The sequence below is a fragment of the Crocuta crocuta genome, unplaced genomic scaffold (genome assembly GCF_008692635.1).
Source record: "Crocuta crocuta isolate KB4526 unplaced genomic scaffold, BGI_CrCroc_1.0 scaffold275, whole genome shotgun sequence".
In the NCBI taxonomy this organism is placed as follows: domain Eukaryota; kingdom Metazoa; phylum Chordata; class Mammalia; order Carnivora; family Hyaenidae; genus Crocuta; species Crocuta crocuta.
This window is the reverse complement of record NW_027530497.1, coordinates 470,328-486,302: the sequence shown is the minus strand read 5'-3', so window position 1 is coordinate 486,302 and position 15,975 is coordinate 470,328. Positions and strand designations below refer to the sequence as shown.

Sequence of the window (15,975 nt, the reverse complement as noted above, 5' to 3'; positions counted from 1 at the left end):
GTAATTTTTGCCAGTACATCATCTGGCAGTCTTAATGAATAGGGCCTTAAACTTAAGGGAGATGGTAACTGAGAACGAGAAAGTGGGTATTAAAATTGGATTGTGTATTTTAGCGTGCAGTTGCATGAATCTGGGAGATTAAAGAAACAAACTTTCTTTAGTTTTCAGAGGGTTTTAGTCTGACCCTCTGAAAATTACTTGTTTCTAATTGAATGTATACACAGGACAACAACATTTGATTTAGAAAGCAGATGGAAATGGTCTTCTCAATGTTGTGCATGGAAAAGAAATGGTGTTTAAAGGGAAGGTTCTGCATTATGTACTTTATTAGTTGCCCAAAGAAAAGCCTTTGTTACTACTAAAATGTGGGCTGGTCATTTGGAATGAAGTTTTGGGGCTGCATTTTTCTAGAATGATGGCTTCTCTTACCTTACATTATGTTGTAAAGTGTTAACTTTATATGCAAAGCCTGAAAGATTGACTTTTGTAATAATACAAGCTGCCTTTTTTTAAAAAAAAATAGTATTATATCTGAAATGTTACATGGTTTTTATTTCCAAGATTCAGTCTGGTCCACTAAAAATCTCTAGTGTATCAGAGGTAATGAAAGAATCTAAACAGCCTGCCTCACAAGTCCAAAAACAGAAGGGAGACACTCCAGCTTCAACAACAGGTACTTAAACTGAGAATCATTTTTTAAAAATTATAGGTAAATGAATTGTTTTAATGTATTTGTACTCAGGGTCAAGAGGGGGCCCCACCCCATGAGCACTCTTCTGGTTTCTATTTCTCACCCTGGGGAAGGAGTGTTCATTCACACTGGTCATTTTGGCACTCATTTTAGGAGTTGAGTGGGATATGGAATTGGACTTTATTGTGAATAGCTACTGGAGTGAGGATAACAGCAAGAATTGTCTTGCCTCCAACACTTTCTTTTTCTTTCTTTTTAATATTTATTTATTTTGATTGAGAGAGTGTTGTGCAAGTGGGGAAAGGGCAGAGAGAGGAAGAGAGACTCCTAAGCAGGTTCCGTATTCAGTGTGGAGCCTCACTAGGGGCTCAGTCTCACGACTGTGAGATCATGACTTGAGCCAACTGTGCCACCCAGGCGCCCCAACACTTTTCCTTTTATATTTTTCCCCTCTGCCTCCTAGCCTTTTCCCCTCTTTGAATTTCAAGATTTATTCTCTTGTCTCACCTGTTTTCTCTACCTCTTTACCATTTCTTTCTCCTGTCATTGTGAAAGTGTCTTGATCTAGCTATGGCCTGGGGATTTTTTTTTCCTTCATGATTTACCAGTAATTTATGGCACTTAACCTAACTCTAACCTGCTCAGTATACATTTGAACTTCTGTGTTTCTCCTTAGTCACTTTTGTCCTTGATTAAACAACTTGACTTTGTTTTATTCAGCAAATATTCACTAATTGTCTACTATATGCCAAACATCCTTCTAGGCACTGGGGTTTTATCAGTGAATAAAACAGTAAAAACAAACAAACACAAACTGCAAATATTTCTTAGTGGGATGAGGGGAAGAAGATCATATATAAATACATGTGAAGCATATAGGATGTCAGAGTGATGTGTTGGGGGGAATGCTGCAATTTAAAATGGAGTGGGTAAAGACTAGAAAGAGATGAGGGAATAAGACATGTATAAAAGGCTGGCGAGAGAAAGCATCCCACACAGAGGAATTAGCTAGTGCGAAGGCTTGGTATATTTAAGTAGTAAGGAGCATATGAAACTGGAGTGGAGAGGAGAACAGTAGCAAATGAGGTCGAGAGGAAGCAGAAGGCCTATTGTGGTAATCTTTGGAGGCTGTTAGAAGAATTTTGCTTCATATTCTGAGTGTGATGGGAAGGTGCTAGGGGGGTTCTGAGCCAGGGTATTGATACTTGACCTTTATTTTAACAAGATCAGCAGCTCTGGTGGAGAATAGATAAAGGGATCAAGAGCAAAGCACAGAGACCAGTTAATAGGCTTTGTGATAATCCAGCTTTATCTCTTAACGGAGCTTTCAGTTTATTTAAATTTTTTCCCTCTATTCTGTTACTCTTTTCCCCCCTGCTTTTTACCTTGAGAATCACTCATTTTCTCTTCCAACACTTGTTTATAAGCTCTTGAATTTCTTCAGCCTGCCTTCCTTCTTTTTGTGTTTACAACTGTCATCCTATTCTTGCTCACACCTCTTCTCTCATCTCTACCACTGTTAAATATTTTTTAGTTACTTTTGTCTACCTTCTTCATTATAGGCCCTTTCCTACTTTGTTACTACTTTTCCGTGTTATGTAAGTCTATAGCGCACTTTTTATATTTTAAGATACTGTTTAGTACTGTTATTGGAAGCCTTGCTTGAGATTGGTGATGGTAAAAATGTAAGTGGGCACTTAGAAGACTCCATTCTCTTGTGCATTTCCTGCTATTGTCCATCTCATGTGGGGTTATGTATATAGGGGAAGGTGCCCCAGTCCACTTGGCGTGTTTGGGTCGTGGCAGCACATGCATTTGTGTCTGTAAGGAGTCAGATGTGAAGGGGGTGCTAATAGTAGTAGATTCCTATGTGCTTTTGTGTTAACCCAGGAAACTATAAATACCATGAGTAACATATATTTGTAGGACCTACAGCGGCAGCTCAAATTATTTCTGCAGCAGGTGATACACTGTCGGTCCCAGCCCCTGCAGTTCAGCATGAGGAATCTGTAAAAACTGATCACCCTGGAATTGAAGGAAAATCCAAGCCTACAGCTTCAGGTAGTTTATATATATTTGTGGTTTTATAATGATTTGCTCATCAGAGCTATTCAATGCCTAGGCAACCTCTAGACAGTATGTAAGTACCCATATATACTGGTTTTATGTACAGTCTTGTTTAGGGAATTTTTTAAATTTCAGAATTTGAATAATCAATCTTTGAAAGCAACAGGTTTAAGAGCTGACTTCTTATTTCTTCATGTTAGAGTCATTGATGATGTGGTTTTAAAATATGACAAAAATGCCCTCAGTTGATAGAGCTATCAAGTACAGTGGTGTTTTGATGCCCCTGTGAGCTACTGAAATTATGTGCTGAAATTTGATTTCCTCTTATTTACTTTTGCTGCAAGAGGAAGCATCCTCAACTTCTGTACGGGAGCGACCACCCGAAGAAGTTGCAGCTCGCCTTGCACAACAGGAAAAGCAAGAACAAGTTAAGATTGAGTGTATGTAAACCAGACGGCTGCTTAAGTACTTTGCGTCATCTCCACCAGTTGCTGTTCTTCAGTCATCGGCACACATTTCTCCTCTATCAGCTAGTTTGGTTTCTTTAGTGGCATTTCTCTGCGCACCACCTTTATTTCATCATTTGTATTCTTTCCATTTAAACTTCTTTACCTAGGTGACAAAGGCATTCTTATCGTACAGTTGGAGAAAATTCCAAATAATACTTTTATCTGTTTTTGTTTATTAGGGTTAGTGCTAAAGAGTTTGTATTCTGGGGAATAGAAATTGTTTGCGCAACTTGCCAAAGAGTCTTTTAATTATTTAACTCCTGCGTTTGTGTAGGTCAGAATGGCTCCCGCTCTATTGTCTGTCTCTGGACTCTCTCTTGTAGCCCCCTTATCTGACATTGGTGGAGGATGGAATGTTCAACACATTGCTGGTTTCCAGCTAATTGAAGCATATTCCTTTTATGTTTCAACTTTATGTTAAATTTTTTAACAGTTCTAGAAGAAGATGTAGGTACCTGAAAATGTATTTCCCTCTCCTAAACAAGGCACAGGTAACATGATTTATAGTACTGTGCTGCAATATAGTGGTGTTTTCTGGAGGTAGGGGATATGTAGTTTTTGCCAGATTGAGAGATGTTTGTTTTAAAGTCTCATGGCAGCCATTTATAGTTTTTATTTCTCTCTCCTCATCACTTATCATCATTTACTTTTGCTTGTCTGTCTTGAGTGGTTCCGGTTTCCCTTCTAATGCATTGGTTCCACCTTATTCCTAGGAGGCAGGTTTGTTAGAATTTGTGTGAAGAGTAGAAGGGACAGAGGAGCATAGTTGTAGGCCTTCAGTTTGGCTGCTTGGATTTTGGTTTTGGTTTTTTGCGTTCTTCTGAGTTCTTGGCTATGGTTACAAATAATTGAGAATGTTGAATAAAGATTTCTAAATAAGTGAAATATTTCTATACTTTTTCTCCCACTTCTCAGTTTTTCCTAAATTACTACATCAAATCAAGCTTATTTTTTTCTTCATATTTTTATACTTTTCACTTTTCCCCTTTTATTGTATGGACACCTTGACATAAGTTGTAAATCTAATATGGTGATGTCTGCTGTTTCATCATGCTGTTTGTTCAGTTCTTAGCTTTCATTTCGGACAAAGTGGAAATTTTAAGGATTTTGTCTATCACCTCTTAGTTTTCTCCAGACTTTCCTTTAAAAAAGTATGCGTTTATAATTTTTATCAAGAATCAGAGCACACAAAATCAACAAGTGGAACTACATTGAACTAAAAATAAAAAGCTTTTGTACAGCAGAAGAAACAGCTAACAAAATGAAAAGGCATAGGAGAAACTATTTGCAAACTTTGTGTCTGATAAGGAATTGATACCCAAAATATATATGGAACTCCTATAACTCAATAGCAAAAAAAACCCAACAGAACATCAGCAACAAAAAGGAATCAAAGTACAGTGAATAGACAGACTCCTGAAGAAGACAGGGAGCCTGTGGGCCACTTTGAAGTAGTTTATGTTATTTGTGCTTGGATGTGCCGCATAACTCATGCGCGTTCCCTCCCTGACTCTTTTCCTCTGTATAGGCCTCTTTCCATATCCGTGTCTTCAGAACCTCAGCTTCACATTTGTGTTTTGTATTTTCTTGTCAGTACCTTTCTCCTTTTGTCTTTGTTGCAGAGGTACCACAGGTAGTTCCTAGGTTCCATTTGTTTATCTCTAGCTTATGCTGCTTTTGCTCACAATCACCTTTTGTTTTTGTCTTAACTGCCAAATATCTTTTGCCTTTTTAAAAATCATGTGTTACCTGAGATAAATTACTCTTCTCATTGGCTTTCTTCAGTTGAATCATTTTGCCATTTTAGTAGTGTATCTAAAATCATCTCTTTTTTTTTTTTTTTTTTAAATTATGTTTCTTTTTGATTCCTGAAGCAGCAAATAGAAATATGATCTTAATAGGTTGTAGCCTCTTGAACACTAGTGCCTGGCTGTTTCCTGAATTCTTTTGTAGCAAAACAGTTTCCATTCCCAAGCCACCTTTTATTTTTTGTTTGCACATTTTCTTGTCTTTTTCTTTCTCTTGTGTGTCTATCATGTGTATGTATGTACGTGTGTGTGTGCATATATACATATATATATACACACACACATACACATAACTTGCTAAGAGTATCCCTTCCTGCTGAGGAGATGAAATGGGTACCTCTTTTCCCTGTGGTTCTATATGATCATTATTTAAACTCAAAAATGCTGGTGGTTATGCCAAATATATAGCCTCTGATAGCTAAAAGGGGCTATAGTGTCCTATACCTTGTTCCTCTGATTTGAAGTATATGCTATCTGCCTTTAAGCATTCTTTTCTTTAAAAAACCCAGAACACTTTTTATTTTGAAAAAATTCAGTTACACATAAAAGTAAAAATAGTATAATAAACCCCCACAGGTATGTCCACCAGATTTGATAATTACTAATATTTTACCATACTTCAAATGAAACTGATCCTCCAAGTCTTTGTTTTTCGTTTTTTACATTTTTGGGGAAAACAATGGAAGGCACACCAGGAGAAGCAGGGAAGTTTAAAATAAAGTTATATAGGAAGGCAGGATTTGTTTTCTAACTGTTTCTGTATTTCAGCTGTAGCTAAGAGCTTAGAAGATGCTCTGAGCCAAACTGCTCGCATCACTCAGCAGGCCATCATAGCCCAGAATGCTGCAGTGCAGGCCGTCAGCGCACATGCCAGCGTACTGAAGGCAGCCATGGACAATTCTGAGGTGAGCCAGAGAATGAGTAGATGTGTGATAGTTAAGACTGATTCTTCTACTCTGGACTTTCTCTCACTAAGCGAAGACTATCTAGGGTACTTGTTATTTTTAAATAAACAAGGCAGGAAAAAACCTTTAAGTGTTGTTTTTAATGAATTTTATATAATGCTTTAATGTCACGACCATGATATGGTACAAGAATTAGTTCAGAATTTTTGCTTTCGTATACTAATAGTTCTTGAATCTGTAGGCTTTTTTTGCTTTAAAATTGCCAACCATTTTTAAAAATTTTTTATTTTGAGATACTTTTAGGTTGATGCACAGTTGTAAGAAATAGTACAGAGATTCCCATGTACCCTCAAAATACCAGCTATTTTATTTAAAAAAATTTTTTTTAATGTTTGTTTTTGAGAGAGAGAGACACACACACAGTATGAGCAGGGGAGGAGCTGAGAGAGAGGGAGGCAGAATCTGAAGCAGGCTCCAGGCTCTGAGCTGTCAGCACAGAGCCCAACGCAGGGCTCGAACTCATGAACCACAAAATCATGACCTGAGCTGAAGTCAGGACGCTTAACCTACTGAGCCACCCAGGCGCCCCAAACAGCAGCTATTTTAAATGCTTGTGCTGATTATTTAACTTACATTGAACACTTCAGAGAATAAAGTAAATACATTGATTTAAAAATGTAATACTGGGGGGGCGCTTGGGTGGCTTAGTCGGTTAAGCGTCCGACTTTCGCTTAGGTCATGATCTCGCGGTTCGTGGGTTCGAGCCCCACGTCGGGCTCTGTGCTGACTGCCAGCTCAGAGCCTGGAGCCTGTTTCAGTCTGTGACTCCCTCTCTCTCTGACCCTCCCCTGCTCACGCTGTCTCTCTCTCTCTCTCTCCTAGAAATAAATAAAAATATTAAAAAAAAAAAGTAAAACTGGGGCTTAATAAATTTCTTTTATAATTATATTCAGTTATTCCGTATATAAAAATGTATCTTGACATCACGTTATTTAAAGGGTAAGAATAAATCCATAAATTAGGAATCTCAGGGATCATTTTTTTAAAGAACTGTGTGCTTTTTAAAAAATTTAAACACACTTCACATTATTTTATTCCTATGTACATATATCACAAAAAAGTTAAATTAGAGCTCTGATATAAACAGCCAGAAATTACAACCTTTAAAACTTAAAAGAAAATTCTGGTTTATTTACAGTCCAAGAAAATATTTAAATTTCAGTCAGAATTCAGTCAGGAAAGTGGAAACCACAGAGAATGCTTAATATTTTGGTCATACAGGTGTGGGAAGGCTAGATGTTGTATGATAATGGGTTTGAAACCAAGTGTACTGGTATCTTTCAGAAGGACACTGATTAGAAGCTTTAAATGTCCATGGTATTTACTTTGGTGGAAGGCTACATAAGAGGGTATTTCCTCCTCACAGTGAACACATAATACATAGTGCATGTGGATTAGATAATATGGAATCTATTGAAATCAAGATTTTACAACTAACAGACGTTTTATAGTAGTGGTTAACTAGGGAGTATTAGCTGTTGTTACAAAATAATCAGAAATACGTATGAACACAAGTTTTGAAATGTTACAGATGGATTCCGACTTCTGTTTTGTCCCGCAATAAGCCTGTAGGTGCCCAAGGGCTCTCATAACATATACTGAATTACTTTCTCAAAGCAGTGTTTGGGAACCGTTGGACTTGGGTTGATAGGGGAATCTGGTGTCTGTTCTACATAGCAGCTTATGCTTGAACCTCTATAAGGGTTTTTAAGATGTGTGCGTGTGTGTGTGTGTGTGTGTATATAATTTTATGAAATTCAGCCTAAGGGGATGTGGGTTTGACAGTAATTGATTTTCACTTTACAAATTACGGGGGGTATTTAGGATAATGTTTTGGAGGAATAAGGACTCTACACGTGTGTGAACTTTCTACTTACCCTTAACTTGTGATTTTGGTAGACCTACAATGAAGAAAATTTTAAGTATTGGTGCTTCATTGTAGGATAATTTAATCGACAATTTATGAAGTTACTGTTCTTATTAACCTTTTCTGCTTCATATCTCCTTTTGAGAATCTAATAAAAAAATATATGTCTTCTTAGAAAATGCTTATATGCACTAGAGCACAGTCTTACAGTTTTGGTGGTTGTTGTTAATAGGGGTCATGGACTTTGATCCTAACCATGAACTTAGCTTAGAGATCCTGCTCCGACAAAATACTATATATAGGTTTTACCGCTGAATTTAATGGCCTTTTTAAATTTAGCCACACTGGCCTATTCTAGGTCAGTAATAGCAGTTATTCACTTTTGCATAATAAATACAATGTTGTGTTTAGGTTGCAGGTGAGAAGAAGGCGGCTCAGTGGCGCACGGTGGAGGGTGCCTTGAAGGAGCGCCGAAAAGCAGTCGATGAGGCTGCTGATGCCCTTCTCAAAGCCAAGTAATTACTCATGGACTTTAACAAGTAATTAGGGCCTCCTGGTGGCTTTCTTTGGGCTGGGTTTTCTTGTACGCCTGTAGAGAAAGGAGGCAGAGAAGCCCTTCCTTCCCTTCACCTGTCCTTGATCTGTATTGGTATCAGGAACACAGAGGCTTAAAAAGGAAAGAGGGAGTAAAATTTAATTAGGCCAAAGTAAATTTAGCAGTGACCTAAAATAAAAAGTCTTGTATAAAAAGCAGTTTTTCTTTGGATTATTGCTTGGGTGATGTAGCTCTACAGATCTACCATAATTTCCAGATTTTTCAGGGGTGGTTTGGGTGGTTTTATCAGAATTTTGAGAGTATGTCACATCTCTGTGCTTTAACTCTTTAAAGTAGGAAGTAGTAGGTCTAATTTTATGCCACCTTGAGCTTGATTCCTGGAAGTTGGCTAAAACTAGGATCAAGCATTCCAAGTGTATGATTAGCCTCTGATGATGGAAACCTACATTTGACAAAAGGTTCTCATGAACATTTTGGGATCATCGTCATTCAAAACTATGCTGTCATTTTAAACAATATATTATCAACAGACAAGGAGAAGCAGAAGCCTTCTGGTAAAGCCAGTGTTTCTTTTAGGAGATTTAAGACATTATGCTCACATCATTTGACTAGGAGTCAGGGCTCTCGAGTTCTGTGTTTTGAGGTCGGTAGGCCACAGTCCATCCAGTTTGTGAAACATTCTGAATCATGAGAGATCCCTGACACCCAGCTCTTTGCTTAGTGAGCTCTTTGCCTCCTCCCTTGCTGTTGCCTTACTTAAGCTGTCTTTGGCAGGGGAATCAGCCTAATCCTTGCAAAAGCTATTTATTGAGTGCACTTGAAGTGGCAGGCGCTGTGCCAGGGACTTCTCATTAACTACCTCTAATCCCCTCACAAAGGTGAGCAACAAAGGAGAGGCTGATCCGAGAGTGGAATCCAGCTTTGCCTGGCTCTGAAGCCTGTGTGTTTCCCTCTGCACCATGCTGCTTCTTGGTTCACCTTAGTAAATCTCGCTTCTGACCAAGCTGTTTTCAGTTGTTTGTAAAGAAAGCTTCTTTGCCTGTATTTACTGTGAAAATGCATTCAGGAATTTTTTTCAAATTATATTTTTTTCATAGACTTTTAACAGTTAAGCATTATATTGACATCACAGTCTTTGATAAAGTTGACAAGAAATAATACTAAGTCTTTGTTACGCTTTATTGGTTTCCAGAGAAGAGCTAGAGAAGATGAAAAGTGTAATTGAAAATGCAAAGAAAGAAGAGGTTGCTGGGGCCAAATCTCATATCACCGCTGCAGAGGGGAAACTTCACAACATGATAGTTGATCTGGATAACGTGGTCCAAAAGGTGGGTTTCTTAGGTCTTTCACAGCATTTAAACATTTTTAAATATAATCCTTTAGTCAAAGGATTTGAAGAATTCAGGAGAATCCTAAGATTCCTCTCTCTCTCCCCCTTTTCCCCTGCAAAGAATACTAGTTGTTACTAATTTTAAAAATTTATATTGGACACAAAGTGGATTGTCCATTATAGTGATATTTTTTATAATGGGTAGTAGCATTTTTGGTCATGGTTATTAAATGAAATTTTTCACATCTTCCATTTTCACTTATGTAGTCTTTATGGGTAGTTTTCTGTGACACAGAGAAAGAGGGACAGGGGGACTAAGTTAGAAAGGGGTATATATATGTAAATATAATTTCTCTTTCTTTGGATGCTTATGGTACTTTGTCTCCACGTTAACCACATACATCTTGAATTTGTTCAGGTCCAGGCAGCTCAGTCTGAGGCTAAAGTTGTGTCTCAGTATCATGAGCTCGTGGTCCAAGCCCGGGATGACTTTAAACGAGAACTGGACAGTATTACTCCAGAAGTCTTGCCAGGGTGGAAAGGGTTGAGTAAGTACAACTGAATTGTTAGTACTTCTCTGGGTTTTTTTGTTTGTTTGTTTGTTTTTAATTTTTTAAAAAGTGTATTCATTTTGAGAGAGAATGAGTTGGGCAGAGGCAGAGAGAATCTCAAGCAGGCCCCTTGCTGTTGCACAGAGCCTGATGTGGGGCTCGAACTCACAAACTGTGAGATCATGACTTGAGCCAAAACCAAGTGTTGGATGTTCAACCGACTGAGCCATTCATGCGCCTCACTGTTTTTTAACAGCTGATTAACTAAACTTGCTTCAGCCCCATTCATTTAATCCAAACCCCTCTGGTATGCATATCTCACTTGGTGTACAGTACAGTGTTTTCCACATTTTATTTCAGTCACAGCCATGATAGGTGACACACTTGTGACAGTACTCCCATGGTTTTAGTCATGGTGGACACAGGTTCCAACCAGTGTTTAATTTCATAACCCATGATTCTGCTACTCAGGAAAAAAAGAAAAAAAAGTTTAGGATCCAAGTAAGTGAGAGTGACATAACCTTAGTCTGTTAGAATATTATATATATGTAAAATTACGCAAAGCCTTTGGTACTTTAAAAAGATCAGTAATGAATAACGTAAGGCACACCTTATGACTGCTGTGTGACATTATGGTTGAAAACTCAGGCGGTGAAATCTGTATGACTATCAGCTTGCAGACAGCAGACTGCAGGGAACTTCGATGGTTAAGCAGTTGTACCGTGTAAGTGCAGAGATAGGTTTCCCTGAAGTGTGCCCAGAGTACTGATAATCACAGAATTTACCGGTCCCAACAAAATCAAAATACTCTTTAAATGCTAGTGCCTGTTAGAAGCTGAACATCCGGTAAGAACTGAACTGGTGTTCTCAGCCTCTCGGGGCTGAAGGTGACCAGTTTGCATCAGCTGGTCTGTGGAGCTGAGGTAATCAAGACCAGTGTGGGAGTTTTATCTGCATACCGGCCAGCCAGGGAGATGTAATGGCAAGAGGTAGAGTCAAAGCTGTCAGCAAGTAACTCAGACATTTAGTGTTTTGAATGCAGTTGACACATTTAAGAGGGAGATTCAGACTCTTGTAAGAGGACAAAATGGAGAAACATACCCAGTTTGGTCTGGGAACAGCGAATCTTGTTTGCACATGGTTGTCTCTCCTTGAGCCAGCTTGGTTAAGCCACATCTGTACCATTTCCTTCATCAGAATTTCCCGAGGGCTGTGCTTCATTGAGGTTACAGTTCTCCCCACCACAGAGACCTTTCCTGACTGTATTCCTCCAGAAGTCACTCTACCACATCACCTTATTTTATCTTTTTGTAAGATTTTATTTTTACCTACTCTCTAAACCCAACCTGGGGCTCAAACTCACAATTCCAGGATGAAGAGCCGCACACTCCATGGACTGAGCCAGAGCCAGGTGCCCCAGTTATCCTTCTGAAACTCGTATTCGTTGGTTTTGGTGTTGTAAGATTTTATTTTTACCTACTCTCTATACCCAACCTGGGGCTCAAACTCACAATTCCAGGATGAAGAGCCGCACACTCCATGGACTGAGCCAGACAGAGCCAGGTGCCCCAGTTATCCTTTTGAAACTCGTATTCATTGGTTTTGGTGTTTGTTGTGTATCTCTGTCCATGAGGTGTGAGCTGCTTGGCAGAAAATGGGGCATTGGTGGATGGTTGGGGAGTCTAGGTGGGCTGCAGTAGATGAAATCCGGGTGGAAGGCAGGACAGGCTCTGCCTGTGGAGTTAGTTGTGAGTACGTGCTCTCGTCTGAAGTACTTGTCTGCACTTCCCACTAGGTTAAAGCCTACTAATTTTTCCATGATAACCTTTGGAGTTATTAACATTAAAGTTCTTTTGGTGATTTTGAAAATGCCCATTATAAAAGGTGAAAACAATAAAACAGTCATTCTCAGCCTGGGGCACTTGGGCCTGCCACAGGACATTTGGAAGTGTGTGAAGACATTTTTGTTTGTCATATTAGGGAGGTGCTAATCTCCCAGACATCCAGAAGGTAGAAAGCAGAGGTGCTGCGGATCATCCTGCAGTGCACAGAATAGCCCCTTACTCACAGCAGTTATTTGGTCCAGAATGTCAGTAGTACCAAAGTAGAGAAACTTGGCATTAAAGAAAAAGTATCCTGTAAAAAGTGAAAGTCCCCTGCAGTGCAGTCTCTGACCGTGTGCGCGCGTGCAATCTCAGTCCCATTCTCTCTTACTGATCTTAAAAATAGATTATACAGTCACAGGATACAAAATTTGTAAAGTATAAATGGCATCTGGTGAAATTTCCCTCCTGCCTCTTCCCACAGCCAGTTTCCCTCCCAGTGTAACTGATTTCTTGTGAAGTCCTGGGGGTAGTTGATTATATCACGATTATCCCAGCCATTAATAAATATTCTCCCCTTTGAAATCTGAACTCATTTAAGACTTCTACCAGGCTCCTTAGTAATGGTTTATGTTATCACTTATTTTGCTCTTAATTTGTGTTACTTCACTAAGTTATAAATGTCCTGGTGATACTCATTTTTTTCTTCTCTGCAGCTTTCAGTGTCAGACATAAAATAACTAGCATTATTGAGCATTATTTTGTATGTAGCACTGTGTTCTAAATGCTTCACATGTATTTCAAATTCATAACAGCCTGGGGTGTCTGGGTGGCTCAGCTGGATCCGACTATTGATTTCGGCTCAGGTCAAGATCCCAGTGTTGTGGGATCAAGCCCTGTGTCCAGCTGAGCATGGAGCCTGCTGAGATTCTCTCTCCTTGTGCCCCTCTCCTGGCTCTTGCATGTGCTCTCTCTCTCTAAAAGTAAAAAGAAAAAAAAAAAAGTAAAACTTATAACACCCCTATGAGGTAAAATTGTGTTGTTATGCCCATTTTTATAGATTGGAAAACGAAGACACAGGTTAAAGTAATGCCCAAGGTTGGTAATAGAGTCAAGATTTCATTCTTACCATTAGCCTTGTTTTCTGCCTGATTGATTGTATTGGTAGTATTGGACCTCCTTTCAGGCTTTTGAGAAGATAAATGATCTGATTGTAATGAAAATTAATTTGTATGAGATTGAGGGTGTAGGAAGGGACATCAAAGGGCAAGGAAGCTAGTTAAAAACTGCTGGAGTTATCTTGAGGGCAGAGGGATAGCGGTTGCCCTGTGTGTGTGCCAGGGACACTGAGAATGAAGATAGGAAGAAACTTAGAAGTAATCATTTAGTGTTTGATTTGTTGAACCACAACTTAAGAGTATCTACTGAAATTAAGAATGTATATACTCCCTGTCCAACTGCCAACTCTTAGGTAGGTGCTCAAAGAGGCTCATAAAACTTTTCGTAAGAGCTGTTTCTAAGAGCAGAAAAATCAGAAACTGCTACATGTACCTTCCGTGTGGCAGTGTAAATGAATAAACCAAGTCACTCTCTCACACATAAATGTTAAGAGAAAAAGTTGCAGACTACGTAGAGTAGGACACCACTTACCTGAAGCTTAAGAACATGCAAAACGAAACCACGTATTATTTTAGGACGCATACATCCGTGAAGTATGACAAAATGAACGGTACACACCATACTCAGTGGATACCACTGTGGGGGGAGGGAGGAGGAGCCTTCTAGAGGAGTGCGGGTGGATGTTGTCAGGATGGGAAAATTAGGTGTAGACTGTATTTCCAGGGACATGTCCTTTATTGCTGTGGACTAGTATATATTGTGGTATTCATGTGCCTTGTTGAGACTGACCTCTTTTTCCATCCTTGCCAGTTTTTCCTCCTGCAACACTGGGACAGATTGTTTGGTTTGGGTTTAATACCAGACTAAGTAGTTGACTTTTAGAAGCATTTTGGATGAAAAATACCTGTTTTTGAACTTTCTGAATCCAGGGGTCATACCCATGATGTAAGAAGCTCATGCTGAGAAGCAGGAGACTGGCTGCAGCTCCCCTTTCCTGTCACGTGTCCTCAAGGTGGGGCCTGTGATCCTGGTGGGGAGCATCATCCAAATTATTTAGAATGTTATTTTCTTCTTCCTACCATCAACTCAGGCAGTAATTAGTTTAATTTGCACGTGCTAAATGCATATTTAATGTGAATTCACTGTTTTTAAACTTCCAAAGAAGAAATTAATTTAAGTATTTGAAATGTTAGGCGAGGTCTGGTACTGAGAACAGAGTCTGGCCTGAGATTTAGTGAAATACCCCATGAACTAATGTAAATGAGGAGGATAAACAAGAATTGTAGTCTCTGTGTAGTCTCTGTTTTAGATTGCTCTAGCAGGGGCGCCTGGGTGGCTCAGTCCGTTAAGTGTCCGACTTTGGCTCAAGTCATTATCTCATGGTTTGTGGGTTTGAGCCCTGCTTCGGGCTATGTGCTGACGGCTCAGAGCCTGGAGCCTGTTTCAGGTTCTGTGTCTCCTTCTCTCTCTGCCCCTCCCCTGCTCATGCTCTGTCTCTCTCTGTCTCAAAAATAAGTAAAAACTATAAAAAAAAATTTAGATTGCTCTAGCAAAATTAGAGATGACCCTGGAATCCAAAGCTACTTTGAATATGAATGACTCCTATTTTCTAAAATGTTAGAATTTACATTGTTCGATAACATCCTTTTAAGTTTTAGGGAAATAAACTATTGTTTTGCTTTCTAATTTAAAATATGTTTTTTGGGGACGCCTGGGTGGCTCAGTTGGTTAGGCGTCTGACTCTTGATTTAGCTCAGGTCATGATCTCATGGAGTTCAAACTCCATACTGGTGTGGAGCCTGCTTAGGATTCTCTCTCTCTCTGCCCTTCCTCCATTCATGCCCTCTCTCTAAGTAAGTAAGTAAGTAAGTAAATAAATAAATAAATAAATACATAAATAAAAAGATGCCCATCCCTACACATTAATGTTGCACGGTAGGTTTGATGGGAATCTTTCTTATAAACAGAATAGAGTAAAAATATGCTTTCTGTACTATTAGTTTCTGGTTCCTTGTTTCTTTTTGGATCTTCCTGCTTACTGATTAATAACCGAAACATGTACATTCTTTTTTTCAAACTGTTCTTCTTTTCCTTTGTAGGTGTTTCTGATCTAGGTGAGTAATTATGTGTGTTTTATGTTTAAAGTCTTTTGATTTTTAAAATACTAAAGTTTTTTGTTTGCTTATGATTCTTATACTAAAGCATCTAAATTTATAACCTAGAATTATGTTGCATGTGATAAATCTGATCTGGTATCCATGTGTTCTCAGGAGCAAAAATGTTTCACCAAGTAGTTGGAAATCTGTGTGTGTGTGTAAGTCTTCGTTTTGTAAAATTTCAAACGTTAAAAAGGAGGAAAGCTGGGGAGCCTGGGTGGCTTAGTCGGTTAGGCGTCCGACTTTCGCTTGGGTCATCTCGCAGTTCGTGGGTTCGAGCCCCGCGTCGGGCTCTGTGCTGACTGCCAGCTCAGAGCCTGGAGCCTGTTTCAGAGTCTGTGATTCCCTCTCTCTCTGACCCTCCCCTGCTCATGCTGTCTCTATCTTTCCCCTAGAAATAAATAAAACATTAAAAAAAAAGTTTTTTAAAAAAAAAAAAGGAAAGCTGAAAAATAAATGAATTAGAAGGAGGAAAGCTATAACAAACTATAGATCCATCACTCACTTTCAGTAATTATCAACACAATGCTAGT

General features: G+C 39.0%; 1 protein-coding gene across 7 annotated transcripts in view; it reads left to right on the top strand.

Moving 5' to 3' along the window:
• IMMT (inner membrane mitochondrial protein) overlaps positions 1-15,975 on the top strand; it is a 38,162-nt gene that overhangs the window by 16,276 nt on the left and 5,911 nt on the right. The window contains exons 4-10 of one of the 7 annotated variants that reach the window (XM_077766666.1): positions 562-673; positions 2,654-2,752; positions 3,103-3,198; positions 5,844-5,980; positions 8,319-8,422; positions 9,656-9,791; positions 10,212-10,341. In XM_077766666.1, coding sequence (XP_077622792.1) covers positions 562-673; positions 2,654-2,752; positions 3,103-3,198; positions 5,844-5,980; positions 8,319-8,422; positions 9,656-9,791; positions 10,212-10,341 — 814 coding nt within the window. Of the gene's footprint in view, positions 1-561; positions 674-2,617; positions 2,753-3,102; positions 3,199-5,843; positions 5,981-8,318; positions 8,423-9,655; positions 9,792-10,211; positions 10,356-15,975 lie in introns of those variants that run through there. The other 6 variants (XM_077766665.1, XM_077766664.1, XM_077766670.1 and 3 more) reach the window with 6 other exon arrangements.